The sequence below is a fragment of the Scyliorhinus torazame genome, chromosome 9, assembly GCF_047496885.1.
Source record: "Scyliorhinus torazame isolate Kashiwa2021f chromosome 9, sScyTor2.1, whole genome shotgun sequence".
Classification (NCBI taxonomy): Eukaryota; Metazoa; Chordata; class Chondrichthyes; order Carcharhiniformes; family Scyliorhinidae; genus Scyliorhinus; species Scyliorhinus torazame.
This window is the reverse complement of record NC_092715.1, coordinates 170,471,070-170,485,839: the sequence shown is the minus strand read 5'-3', so window position 1 is coordinate 170,485,839 and position 14,770 is coordinate 170,471,070. Positions and strand designations below refer to the sequence as shown.

Here is a 14,770-nt window from a genome sequence, read left to right as displayed (position 1 = left end):
CAATCCGGCCACTTTCCTCTCCTTTTTCCATCCGTGTCCAGGGGGAACACCCTCCTGGTTTACCGCACGGTGTTTTTAGCCGTTAAAATTGCCGTTGGGGCTCCTATCAAGAGCCCAAAAGTCCGTTTCACAGGGAGCTGCCGAAACGTGCGACTCAGCTGGTCATCGCCGCACCCGGAAGTCTTCCTGCCACCTTCTAAACTCTCTGTTCTATCACATGTTCTGGAAACTTTACTAACCTCTCCTGAGCCCTCAGCCCTTTAACTGGTTTAAAGTTCTTGTCATTATTCTGCACATCTACCTTCTCCTTTAACTTTGATTTTCTAGTTCGCCATACAACTGAACCCTCCCCCCCACTATTTAGTTTAGCCAGCATCTATCAGGAGAGAAACAGAGTTAATTTTCAATCATAGACCGATTGTCAGAACTGAAAGGATGGAGGATTTATTAGAGCAGTCATTTTCACACTCGGGGCGGGTCGTGGACAAAAACGGCGCCAATCAGACGGGCAATGTGCCGGCCCAAAGGTGCGGAATGCTCCACATCTTTGGGGGCCGAGCCCCAACATTGAGGGGCTAGGCCGGCGCCGGAGGGATTTCCGCCCCGCCTGCTGGCGGAAATTGCGTTTGTTGCCCCGCCAGCTGGCGGAAATGGCGTTTGTTGCCCCGCCAGCTGGTGCGGAAATGCGGCGCATGCGCGGGAGCGTCAGCGGCCGCCGACAGTTTCCCGCGCATGCACAGTGGGGAGAGTCACTTCCTCCTCCGCCATGGTGGAGACCGTGGTGGAGGCGGAAGGGAAAGAGCGCCCCCACGGCATAGGCCCGCCCGCGGATCGGTGGGCCCCGATCGCGGGCCAGGCCATCGTGGGGGCACCCCCCCGGGGTCAGATCGCCACGCGCTCCCCCCAGGACCCCGCCCACGACGCCTGGTGCCGCCGGTAAATACCAGCTTTGATTTACGCCGGCGGATCAGGCAATTTCTGGGCGGGACTTCGGCCCCTACGGGCCGGAGAATTGAGCGGGGGGTCCCGCCAACCGGCGCGGCCCGATTCCCGCCCCCGCCCAATCTCCAGTACCGGAGACTTCGGCGGGGGCGGGATTCACGGCGGCCAACGGCCATTCTCCGACCCGGCGGGGGGTCGGAGAATGACGCCCCAGATCTTTTAAAAAACGGATGGCGTCTACCCGCCAGAGAGCAGGTCATACACTGACGTCAGGTGCTCTGACACAAAATCATAGAGGAGAGTTTCCTCCTTTTTGTAGCTGCCAGCAAGCAAACAACAGGACTGTGTGAAGAACTGATCATTTTGTAATGAGGAAGAGAGGGGCAGAGACAAAAACAGGCCAGGATCGCACAATTGAATCTGCTGGGGAGGGCTTCTTAGGATTGTCCACGGCACGTCAAAGCAGTGCTGGTGTGAGCTCCAGGGCCTCCGATGAGCAAGCCATTGAGAAGCTGAAATCTGGAACAATGCAGTATAAAGGGAATACTTGAGGTATAGTTTTAATAATTCATAGAATCCCAAAAGTGCAGAAGGAGGCCATTGGACCCATTAAGTCTGCACCGACCCTTGGAAAGAGCACCGACTTTAGCCCATGCCTCCACCTTATCCCCATAACCCAGTAACCCCACCTAACCTTTTCGACACTAAGGAGCAATTTAGCATGGCCAATCTATCTAACCTGTACACCTTTGGACTGTGGGAGGAAACCAGAGCATCCGGTGGAAACCCACGCAGACACGGGGATTATGCCAATGCAAATCGGGATGCAAAGCCCAAGTGTGTTATTGCAGGGAAGTGCTGGCAAATGAAAGTTTAAAACCCTCCTGTGAAGCTCTCTCCAGCAGATTCAAAGGCATTTGTAGAGTAAGTATGGCGAGTTTGAGGACAAATCTTTTGACTTTTTTCAAAGAATGCAGCGAGAACTTAAATCATCAACTGAAGTCCTTTGCAGAAAAGTAACATTGAATGACAAAGCAAGTGAGATTGTGAGGACCAAGCAGGCTCACCTGTCACATTACAGGTAAACAAAAATGGTGTGTCATGAAGTTCAGATGGCATGGGTCACTAAGGTCACCAGGTATGAGTCACGAAGGTCGACCGGTTGGTAAAAGAGGGTCCCGGGAAAAAAGTTTGAACAATATTAAGAGCTGTAGAAACCGCAACAAAAAGTACCAACTTTAAAGAGCAAATGACAGATGGCCTGGTGTGAGAGGGGAGGAGGTGCTTTGCATTGAGGCAATACATGTATGGAATATTATTTTTAAAAAGTGTGGGGTGGGGGGGGGGGGGGGGGGGGGGGGGAAGAATTTAGGATGGAGGAGAAAGGTCAAAATCTGAAGTTGCCGAATTCAACATTGAGTCCTGAGCGTTGCACTGTGCCCGATCAGAAGAGGAGATGCTGTTCCTCCAGCTTGAGCCGGGCTTCACTGGAGCATTGCAACAGATCAAGGACAGACATGTGGGCAATTTTTGACATTTCCTGTTCCCTACAGTTCTCCTTGCACTATGTCCGTTGGATTCAAATTGTTATGTTTGCAAATGCATGCCAAATCTGATTATGCATATGATTTCTTTCAATAAGAGGAAATCTTTTTATATCCAGGTAATATAGAATCCCTACACTGCAGAAGGAGGCCATTCGGTCCATAGAGGCTGCACTGATCATTTGAAAGACAACCCTACACAGATCCAATCCCGCCCTATCCCTGTAACCCCTCCGAACCTTTGAACACCAAGGGACAATTTAGCATGGCCAATCTACCTAACCTGCACATCTTTGGATTGTGGGAAGAAACCGGAGCACCCAGAGGAAACCCACGCAAACACGAAGTGAAGGTGCAAACTCCGCACAGTTACTTGTGGTCGGAATCGAACTGGGTTGCTGGTGCTGTGAGGCAGCATTGCTAACCACTGCGCCACCATGCCACCCCCCCCCCCCCCCCCAAAAATATAATAATGTAAAACAGGTAAGCTTCATAAAGATTAGAGGCGATTCAAATTCTAAATCAAGATTACAGAGCACTATGCATTGCTATTAAGAGAAACTCGACTGAAACAATATATTAACTACCAGCAATGATTTAAATTTGACAAAATAAACATTTTCATTTGGTCACTAAGTAAAGGATTTGACTTACAAGGCAATGAAAGGTTTTGAACAAGGAAGAGAATGTTTCAATCAAGGCATTGATTGGGAGCGGATGTCGGTTAGCGATTTTAGATTCTTTAAGTTCTGGGCATTTTTGGACTAACTTGAGCACTTGTCCAATATTTTAAACTTCTCCTTAATCAGTCAAATTCTGATATCAGTATTTAATGATATGAACAGCCTTTTGGATGCAACCAAAGATGCCTCAAAGTAGAACTAAGATTGCACATGATAAATAAGTTTTGATTAAAACAGTTAATTTATAATCTAAATTGATTTTATAGTACTGCTCCCCATACCATATCTGTCGTATCATCTGATGGCCATATTTTGGCAGACTGCTCGCAGACTTTACTGGATACCCGAGAATTTCTGAGGTCACAGCTAGATTGCTTCATTATTGGACTCTGTAATACGGGGAAATCACTTAAAACAATTTCAGGTGTGATCACAGTCTGAGGCTCAGATTCATTTTGAATTTTCTGAAGTGGCTTTGATTTGCTGTTCTGGCATCTGTTAGGCTGCTTGTCCTCTGTACAAGATTAAAAATATACTTGTTAATCTAAATGCCAGGCATGCAGAAACTGGCTAATAAGATAGAGCTCAAGGACAGAGCTACTGGGGCTGGTTTAGCACACTGGGCTAAATCGCTGGCTTTTAAAGCAGACCAAGCAGGCCAGCAGCACGGTTCAATTCCCGTACCAGCCTCCCCGAACAGGTGCCGGAATGTGGCGACTAGGGGCTTTTCACAGTAACTTCATTGAAGCCTACTTGTGACAATAAGCAATTTTCATTTCATTTCATTCATTTCAGTAACAGAATGCAACTAAAGGCAAATAATTTTGCAATTTCTCAGAATTTTTTGTAGTGTCTCGGGGGGGGTGTCAGGGGTTCACGCAGTTGTGTTTCCACTTTTCTCACATCAGTGTAGGATGCTCAGTGGAACTGCTGAGTTTCAGAAGCAGGGTCTCTCACAGGGTCATCAATCAGATATAAACCAAATAGGAATGCTACATCTATTTGTGGCAACAAAATTATATACATCACAGTCTTCTAAACAACTGCATATATCACATGGATTAATTATTCAAATAGTTTGTTAAAATAACTGCTTTTTAGGTTCAGTTCATATTAAACCAAATCCAATAAGAAATATAATTTTGATACAAAATAGTTTGGAAAGAAATCACTTGCAGAGAACTCCACGTCTCAAATGCAGAATAAATTTTACAAAAATAAAATTAAATATACAAGTACTTACGACCTTTGGCTGCATTATCCCCAAATGCATCTGGCTGTTGTAATTGTTCACCTATTCCAGCCTCAGGTGCTTCATTTACATTTTGTCCCTTGTTTCTCAACTCTTTCCTGGCCCTGGTTTCCTAGAAATTACAGAAGCTGCAAACATCAATGAGTTAGCTGATGATCGAGCTACAGAACATATACATCTTTGGACTTTTATAAGCAACACAGGCTAAAGAGCATGTGTTTACTGTGTTTAAATTAGGTATTTGTTACATTTTCAAATCATTTTCTCTGATCAGTTTTCTTCATTCTCTAAAGTTAAGTCATTGCTGAAGTATAGTTCCATGATAACCACTGCAAACTAACTAATAGGATTTGATTCAAGACTCCATATTTTCACGTCTCATTCAGTCTCACCTCCAACATGTGCAAGGGGCTTATGGACTTCCTTGTTACGAAGATTTAGATCAGCAAATCAACTACTCTACCCCTTTTCTCCCTTCTTCTGCCCCTCAGAGGCAGACCTTCCTTTGGTGTCCTCCCTCTCCTAACCCTGAACTTGCATATTTCTCTGGTTTCTTTTGCATCTCCCCTTATGCCCTCTGAGCTCATCTTGCCCATGAAGCCACCTCCCAATCCCTCGATATTATTTCCATTAAACTTCTGAACATCCAACTTCACTTCCATGTGAGCTGATTGAGTTAAGAATTCTCTCCCCCTGGGTATTGATATCTTCCGCTTCAAATCTAAAATTAGAGGAGGATGGATGGTCATCCATGTCCAAGGCCGTAGGCAGGTTAAGAAGGATAAGAAACAATAGTTTATCTTTATCACAGCCTCATAGGATGTCATTTGTCCCTTTCAAACGAGCAGTTCCAATATTGACAAAGAGTCGTCTAGACTCAAAACATTAGCTCTGTTCTCCACAGATGCTGTCAGACCTGCTGAGATTGTCTAACAATTTCTGTTTTTGTTCCAGTATTGTGGCAGGTCTGAAACCTAATTGGAGGTTTTAAACATGAATTTCTGGAAAAGATGGACAAGAACTTGGAAGGTGACAAAATGTTCAGACCGGAAAGGGAAGTTGCAGATGGGATGGTAGTTTGGAAAGACAGAGTCGTCAAATCTGTTTTGTTTTGAGGAGATGAATGATGACGATTGATTGGTCCCCAATGAAAACTCCATTCCATAGCCACCCTGCGAATATCCAAGACAGAACTCAAATGTGCACAACCTTGGTGACATATGTGATCCAGAGCTGCCATCACTAAGACCACCTATTATCATAACATTCTGGACTTCACCCCTGTCTCAGCTCATCTCTGACTGAAACCCTCTTCCATGCCCTTGCTGTTATCTCTGGACTTGAATATTCTCTAGACTTGAATATTCCTAAACACACCTAGCAAGTCATCCTCCACCATTCCTAAACTTTAGGTCATTTAAAATTCTGCTGCTCAAGTCCCAACTTACACCAAGACCTAGTATAAAAACAAAATATGTTGGAAAACCAAAATAAAATCAGAAAATACTCCTGGAAATACTAAGCAGGGCAGACAGTGGGCTGGATTCTTGAGCTGCCGATGCAGAAATCGCGGTCGGCGATCGGCCAGAGAATCCAAGTTTCCGACCAAATCGGGATGGCGCCGCTTTCGCGATGCTCTGCTCCCTCCAAAGCGCCGTACTCTAGTACACCCCGCCACGTATCGATGGCCTCGGGCAATGCTCCGCCCCCGACCGGCCGGGTTCCTGACGGCGTAGGTCGCGTGTGGTCCCAGCCTGTCGGGAACTCGGCGTGGCGGCTGCGGACGGTGTCCAGTGGCGTACACTCATCCGGGGTCTGTGCCGCTGGTCGGGGGGGTTTCTGCTGGGGGGTGGACAGGGCGTGGGCTGTGGAGTCAGGTTGAGCGGGTAAGGGTCCCAGTATGCCGGCACCATGTTTTTCGGTGCGACTGTTAGAGGGCGTGAGCCCTGCGCATGCGAGGCCCTGGACCTGGCCTTCCTCCACGCAATCCGCAGGTGATTCACGAAGCGCCGGTGCTAGCCCCTCACCGGTAACGGAACCGGTGAGGGGTTTGGGCTGATTTTCCTGTCGTGAACCACCCTCAGATTCTCAGTTAGCGCCGGCACTTAGTCGCTGGAATGACGAATTCCGCCCATTATCTCTTCCTCTCAGGCCCCAACCGTTGGCACTGCCACCCTGGCGGTACCACTACCTTGGAAGTGCCAAGGTGCCCAGGTGCCAGAGGGAGAGCTATGGTGCCACCCTACCCTGTCCCTGACCATCCAGAGGTCTCCAATGGACTGCCCCCCCCTCCCCCCCGCTGTCCCCCCCACGCGCCGTCCCAAATGCCGTTACGCCTGGTCCACGTTTGTGGACCAGTGCTAAACGGCACCATGGCAACATCTCCCACGCACCAGTGTTAGTTCCCGGGCGCTGGGATAATCTGGTGCAGACTATTTAAATGAGCTTAATGGCTTAACTTGTCGCTTCATGGAGTCTGTCACAACGAGGCAGTTCGATCGCGCCGCATGTGTGATCTGTTTGTAACTTCAATCGCACATTCTTGCCTACCCCAGACCTTGATAATCATCAATCCAGCTAGCTCTTCCTTGATAATATTCAAAGACTTTGCCTCCACTGCATCTGAAGAGAGCTCCAGAGATTCACGGCCCCAAAGAGAAATAAATTCTCCTAATCTTGATCTTAAATGTGCAACCCCTTATTTTTAAACAGTGACCCCCTGGTTCTGCATTCGCCAACAAGAGAAAACATCCTCTCCACAATCACTCTGTCAATACCCCTCAGGATCTTAAAGGTTTTGATCAAGTGGCCTCTTACTCTTTTCAACGTTCTGCTGGATACAAACCTAACCTCTCCAACTTTTCCTCATAAGACAACCTGCCCATTCTTGGTATTAGTCTAGCAAACCTTTTCTGAATGGCTTCTAACACATTTACATCTTTCCTTGAATGAGACCAATACTCTACATAATACTCCATAATACTCCAGATGTGGTCTCGCCAATGCCCTGTACGACTGAAGCATAATCTCCCTACTTTTGTAATCAATTCCCCCTCAATAAATAATTCTATTAGCTTTTCTAATTACCTGCTGCACCTGTATACCAGCCAGTTGTGGCTTCCTGCACTAGAACACCCAGATCCCTCTGCACGCGGAGTACTGCAAAGTTTTATTCTTCCTGCCAAAATGGCTAAATTGACATTATACTCCATTTGCCAGATTTTTGTCCACTCACTCAACCCATGTCCTTTGGTAGCCTCCTTCTCATCCTTTTCATAATTTACTTTGCTACCTATTTTTGTGTCACCAACATATTTAGCAACCATACCTTCAGTCCCTTCATCCAGTTGTTTATATATATTGTAAAATATTGAGGTCCCAACACTGATCCATGTAGCACACCACTTGTCACATCCTGCCAACTAGAAAAAGACACATTTCTGCCAACTGTTTCCTGTCCCTGATACAGTTTAAGGTGGTGCGCAGGGTGCATATGACTCGGGCAAGAATGAGTGGGTTCTTTCAGGGGGTAGCAGATGAGGAAAACCCAAAAGCTTTCTATAGGTATGTCAGGAATAAGAGAATGACTAGGGAAAGAGTAGGACCAGTCAAGGACAGGGATGGGAAGTTGTGTGTGGAGTCTGAAGAGATAGGCGAGATACTAAATGAATATTTTTCGTCAGTATTCACTCAGGAAAAAGATAATGTTGTGGAGGAGAATGCTGAGACCCAGGCTAATAGAATAGATGGCATTGAGGTACGTAGGGAAGAGGTGTTGGCAATTCTGGACAGGCTGAAAATAGATAAGTCCCCGGGTCCTGATGGGGTTTATCCTAGGATTCTCTGGGAGGCCAGGGAAAAGATTGCTGGACCTTTGGCTTTGATTTTTATGTCATCATTGGCTACAGGAATAGTGCCAGAGGACTGGAGGATAGCAAATGTGGTCCCTTTGTTCAAAAAGGGGAGCAGAGACAACCCTGGCAACTATAGACCGGTGAGCCTCACGTCTGTAGTGGGTAAAGTCTTGGAGGGGATTATAAGAGACAAGATTTATAATCATCTAGATAGGAATAATATGATCAGGGATAGTCAGCGTGGCTTTGTGAAGGGTAGGTCATGCCTCACAAACCTTATCGAGTTCTTTGAGAAGGTAACTGAACAGGTAGACGAGGGTAGAGCAGTTGATGTGGTGTATATGGATTTCAGCAAAGCGTTTGATAAGGTTCCCCACGGTAGGCTATTGCAGAAAGTACGGAGGCTGGGGATTGAGGGTGATTTAGAGATGTGGATCAGAAATTGGCTAGCTGAAAGACAGAGGGTGGTGGTTGATGGGAAATGTTCAGAATGGAGTTCAGTTACAAGTGGAGTACCACAAGGATCTGTTCTGGGGCCGTTGCTGTTTGTCATTTTTATCAATGACCTAGAGGAAGGCGCAGAAGGGTGGGTGAGTAAATTTGCAGACGATACTAAAGTCGGTGGTGTTGTCGATAGTGTGGAAGGATGTAGCAGGTTACAGAGGGATATAGATAAGCTGCAGAGCTGGGCTGAGAGGTGGCAAATGGAGTTTAATGTAGAGAAGAGTGAGGTGATTCACTTTGGAAGGAATAACAGGAATACGGAATATTTGGCTAATGGTAAAGTTCTTGGAAGTGTGGATGAGCAGAGGGGTCTAGGTGTCCATGTACATAGATCCCTGAAAGTTGCCACCCAGGTTGATAGGGTTGTGAAGAAGGCCTATGGAGTGTTGGCCTTTATTGGCAGAGGGATTGAGTTCCGGAGTCAGGAGGTCATGTTGCAGCTGTACAGAACTCTGGTACGGCCGCATTTGGAGTATTGCGTACAGTTCTGGTCACCGCATTATAGGAAGGACGTGGAGGCTTTGGAGCGGGTGCAGAGGAGATTTACCAGGATGTTGCCTGGTATGGAGGGAAAATCTTATGAGGAAAGGCTGATGGACTTGAGGTTGTTTTCGTTGGAGAGAAGAAGGTTAAGAGGAGACTTAATAGAGGCGTACAAAATGATCAGGGGGTTAGATAGGGTGGACAGTGAGAGCCTTCTCCCGCAGATGGAAATGGCTGGCACGAGGGGACATAGCTTTAAACTGAGGGGTAATAGATATAGGACAGAGGTCAGAGGTAGGTTCCTTACGCAAAGAGCAGTGAGGCCGTGGAATGCCCTACCTGCTACAGTAGTGAACTCGCCAACATTGAGGGCATTTAAAAGTTTATTGGATAAACATATGGATGAAAATGGCATAGTGTAGGTTAGATGGCTTTTGTTTCGGTGCAACATCGTGGGCCGAAGGGCCTGTACTGCGCTGTATCGTTCTATGTTCTATATGAGTGTGAGAGGTGTGGGCAAGGGCCAGCGAATCACACGTACATGTTTTGCGGTTGCAAAAAAATGGGAAGATTCTGGGCGGGAGTGTTCGCAGTCTTAGCCAGGATAGTGGAGGAGGAGGTGGACCCGTACCCTTTGGTGGCGATATTTGGGGTCTCAAAGAAGCCGGAACTCATGGAGAGGAGGAAGGCCGATGTCTTGGCCTTTGCCTCTCTGATTGCACACCGGTGCATTTTGCAGGTGTGGCAGTCGGCATCACCACCGGGGGTAGCGGCTTGGTTGGGGGACCTGTACAACTTCCTGTGATTAGAGAAGATAAAATATGAGCTAAGGGGTTCTTCAGGGGGGTTTGAGGAAAGGTGGGGGATGTTTGTGACCATGTTTGAGGGGTTTTGTTTGTTGCGGGGGAGGGGGGGGTGAAAAAGGGAAAAATATGAACAGACTGTATAGTTGATTGTTGGGAAGTATGTTTCCTGGGGGGTTTGTTCGCTGTAACCTGTTTTGATACATGTTTGTAATAAAATACATTTTTTTAAAAACATGCCCTTACTCAAAACAATGAGGATTCTGATTGCTTTGAATTTTTCCTGTGCCCTACTTTAACATCTTTAATAATAGCTTCTAACATTTTCCCTATGTCAAGATGTTAGGCTAATGTTATGTTTCCTGCTTTCTGTCTCCCTCCCTTTTTGAATTAAATTTTCCATCTTCCAATCTAATGGAACCTTCCCAGAAAATGGGGAATTTTGCAAAATTAAAATCAATGCATCAACTGTCTTATTAGTTACTTCATTAAAGACCTTAGGGTGGAAAGTGACAGGCGGACGAGTGGCTTGGCATTGCTCAATTATCAGTGGGTGGCGAAAGTGGAGAAGGTTCGGATGTGGGGGAGACTTTGTGCAGGGGGACAAATCTCAGGGCACTGATGATGATGCCTCATCCATTCTTGCCGGCGAAATACTCCACGAGTCCGGTAGTGGTTGTCATGTTAAAGGTATGGAATAAGTTCAGGCAACATTTAAGATAGAGGGAATGTTGCTGTGGTCGGCAATCTGTGGTAATCAGATTCATCCCAGCAAGGTTGTATTCAATGTACAGGGCATGGGAGCAGGAAGGAGTAGAGAGGTTGAGGGATCTGTTCGTGGATGGCAGGTTTGCAGAGTTGGGAGAGCTGGTAGAGAAGTTTCAATTGTCGAAGGTGAATGGATTTCAGTACCTGCAGATCAGGAATATTTTGTGAGGAAGGAGCAGTTGCCACCCCCTTCGTTGCTCGAAAAGATTGTGTCCAAGGACAAGATAGGGGATGGTTAATGGAAAAGGAGAGGAGATAAAGGGGAAGTGGGAGGTGGAGCTGGGTGGTGGATTTGAAGGGCGAGTTTGAAGTGAGGCCCTGCAAAGAATAAATTCGACCTCCTCGTGTGCGAGATTGAGTTTAATTCAATTTAAAGGTGATGTATAGGGTGTACATGCAAGTTGATTTTTCCCAGAGGTGGAGGATAGATGTGGGTGATGAAGGGGGCCGGCAAACCACATTCACGTGTCCTGGTCTTGTATGAAATTTGCGGAGTTTGGAAATCTTTTGCGGGGATGATGTCAAGCAATTTTAGGGGTAAAGGTGGCTCCGAACCATGGATGGCAATATTTGGGGATTCGGAGGATTCGGGTCTGCAGGTGGTGAGAGAGGTTGATGTCTTAGCCTTTGCCTCCCCGATAGCCTGATGGAGGATCATGGTGGTGGACTCCGGAGCCGCCCAAGGTAGGAAGTTGGGTGAGTGATCTAGCAGAATTTTTGAATCTGGAGAAAATAAAGTTTGCCATGGGGGGTTGTGGGGGTTCCACTTGAGGTGAAAGTTGTTCATCTCCTTCTTTAAGGACTGCTAAACATCAGCGGGTGGGCGGTGGGTGTTATTCAATTATTTTTGTGTTATATTTCAGCCATAAAGCGGGACAAGTGGGATTTAAGGTGGATGGAGTGTTTTGGTTTAAGGAAATGGGAGAAAGATGGCTGTATTGTATTGTGTGCTTAGTATACAAAATGAAAATGCCTTGAATAAAAATATTTAAAAAATGACCTTAGGGTGAAACCCATCCGGGCCAGGGGATTTATCAGCTCTCAAACCGAATAAATTGGTCAATACCATTTCCCTAGCGATTGTAATTTTGCAGCTCCTCACTCCCACCTCCTGATTTACAGCTATTTCTGGCATCTTACAGGTGTCCTCTACAGTGAAGACAGATACAAAATACCTGTTTAATTCATCCACCATTGCCCTACTTTCCATGACCAATTTCCCCAATTTTCATTTTGTTAACTAATTTTTAATTTAAATATCTATAGAAACTCTTGCTGTCCACCTGCATATTATTTGCTAGTTTTCTCTCGTAGTCTAGTTTTTCCCTCTGTATCAATCTTTTTCTCATTCTTTGTTCTTTATATTCTTCCCAATCTGCTGACCCGCTACTCATCTCTGTGACTGTTTTTAACGTTTTTAATTAACCACTTATGATGAGCCCTCAGCGTGGAATTTTCCCTTGGAAATATACATATGCAGCTTAAATTAGTTACCATATAGCACAGTATAATCTTTCACACAGACACAGGAAAAATGTTTTGCTGTCCTAATGCATCACAGTACCTTAGATGATTGGTTCAAAAATGGTTTCTCCTTTGTGGAGTCTTGTTGGCCAAGCTGTTTTTTCTTGTTACCTCTGCCACCATACTTGTGCTTTGAAAAGCAATTGTCATCGCAGTGTAAAGGTGTTTGTGCGTATAGATTCAATGAAGAATCAGATGACTGTTTGTATGCATAGCACAAGGAATAATCTGCCGAGAGGTGAGATGACACATCTGGATAGGATGGGTGCAACTCTGAAAAATTCTGAGACAGGTTATTGCAGCCATTCTCTGATGTGTGCAGCCTAAAATGGATAGGGGGAAAAAAATCATAGCTTATTGACTAATATGGCTGTGAAGCTAATGCAAGAAAAGTCAATTTCCTCTTGTATAAATATTCATCAAGGGGTACATTTCATCCATCAGTGAACCAGCATATTCAAAACATCTCTGCGTAATTATATCCTATGAAGTATGAGCCAGCATATTTTTCAAAAATGAAAACCTTACATTGTGGTCTTTTGCTTCTACATCCTGTCAAATACAGCACAGGAGATTTTTTTTTAAATTTCACCCACTCTTTTGCTAAGGCATTTGAAATGTACTGGATGGGGTTAGCTTCACAAATTAAATTTGGGCAGGTTGAGATAGCAGATGAAAGGGGACTTCCGAAGGTGGGATGTACTCCCGCGGTCATTGGCAGGGAGGGTACAGACTTTGAAAATGACAGTCCTCCCAAGATTGCTGTTTGTTTTTCGGTGTCTCCCAATTTTCATCCCCAAGGCATTTTTTAGGAAGATGAATGTGGCGATCTCGGGTTTGATATGGGCCAGGAAGGCTCTGCGGGTGAAGAAGGTCCTACTTGAGCAGAGGCGCGGAGGGGATTGGCCCTTCCAAACTTTATTAACTATTACTGGGCTTCCCGGACTTCCCTCACCTCCCACTAAGGGGGCTACAGGATAAGGTGCTGTCAAAAACAGGGGTTGGGGAGGGGAAGGTCTCGGAAATATATAAGGAACTGATGGAGTGGGAAGGGGTTCCAACAGGGAAGGTGAGGAAGAAGTGGGAAGAAGAATTGGGAGGGAAGCTGGAAGTCGGGTTATGGGAGAAGGCCCTGTGGAGAGTGAACGCGTCCTCGCCATGTGCCAGGCTCAGCCTGATCCAGTTCAAGGTGGTCCACAGGGCTCATATGCATGGACTATTATAGTTGGGGTCTACGCTTGGGGGGAAATGGGTATGTTATTGTGGGTTTCGTGTGTTTGTTGGATCTCTTTGTTTAAAATGTTAAAATTATAAATGCCTTAATAAAATACTTTCTAAAAAAAAAAAGAAATATAGGATGGATGTCATCAGGTACCTTAAACATATGTACATGCCTAAACACTGAGCGAGAGTACGGTACTCTAGTTGGTAGTATGAAGGGGGACAGGTATCTCTAAAACGATCAGCAATGACATCAGACAACCGATGCACCTTCACTGAAATCATTGGAGACTAATAAGCAGGAGGAACCTTGCGAACTTTGCCCCTTTCCAGTCCAGCCAGCAATTGTACATCAACTAGAGACCAGCTAGCTCAGGAAATTAACTGGACACAGTACCACAAGAATAAATGTATTGCATGTTGTACAGTTTATTTTTGGATCAATACAAAATTACTTAAAAAGTAAAATAATCAGTACAGTATGTACCAAAGACAGTTCCCATTAGTCAATGTGTTCAGCGAAGGTCAAAGAAGTCATACTGTGGCATTTTAGAAACATGACTGTAGTTTCTTTAACAAACTTACAATAAAGAAACAAGGCAAGCAAGAAAAGTGGGATTTCTTCTTTCCCTGGTTTATTTTTAGATTAGGTTTTATATATAATAATAATCTTTATTAGTGTCACAAGTAGGCTTACATTAAGACGGCAATGAAGCCACTGTGAAAAGCCTAATAGCCACATTCCGGCACCTGTTCAGGTACACAGAGGGAGAATTCAGAATGACCAATTCACCTAATAAGCACGTCTTTCGGGACTTGTGGGAGGAAGCCGGAGCATCCGGAGAAAACCCACAGACACGAGGAGAGCGTGCAGACTCTGCACAGACAGTGGCCCAAGCCAGGAATCGAACCCAGGTCCGTGGCGCTGTGAAGCAACAGTGCTAACCACTGTACTACCTTGCCACCCACATATTGTCCCCCACGTATAATTACACAGAAGTCACCACAGCCTTGTACAATTTGAGCAAGACCTCCTTGCTCTTGTACTCCTCTCCTTGCAATAAAAAGAACACACTATTCTGTCTGCCCAATTGTATCAGCATGTTTACTGTGTGTTATTTATATACAAGGACATCCAAAATCCCCACAAAGATCCAATATTTAACAGCTTCTCACCAGGGGCAGACAGATG

The 14,770-nt window shown here is 45.7% G+C and overlaps 1 protein-coding gene across 3 annotated transcripts in view; it reads right to left on the bottom strand.

The window, feature by feature from the left end:
• secisbp2 (SECIS binding protein 2) overlaps positions 1-14,770 on the bottom strand; it is a 159,623-nt gene that overhangs the window by 124,260 nt on the left and 20,593 nt on the right. For 2 of the 3 annotated variants that reach the window (XM_072516780.1, XM_072516778.1), the window contains exons 3-5: positions 12,398-12,680; positions 4,413-4,533; positions 3,451-3,683 (exon numbers count right to left, since the gene is read on the bottom strand). In XM_072516780.1, the coding sequence (XP_072372881.1) occupies positions 3,451-3,683; positions 4,413-4,533; positions 12,398-12,680 (637 nt within the window). The remainder of the gene's footprint in view (positions 1-3,450; positions 3,684-4,412; positions 4,534-12,397; positions 12,681-14,770) is intronic. The other variant, XM_072516779.1, reaches the window with a different exon arrangement.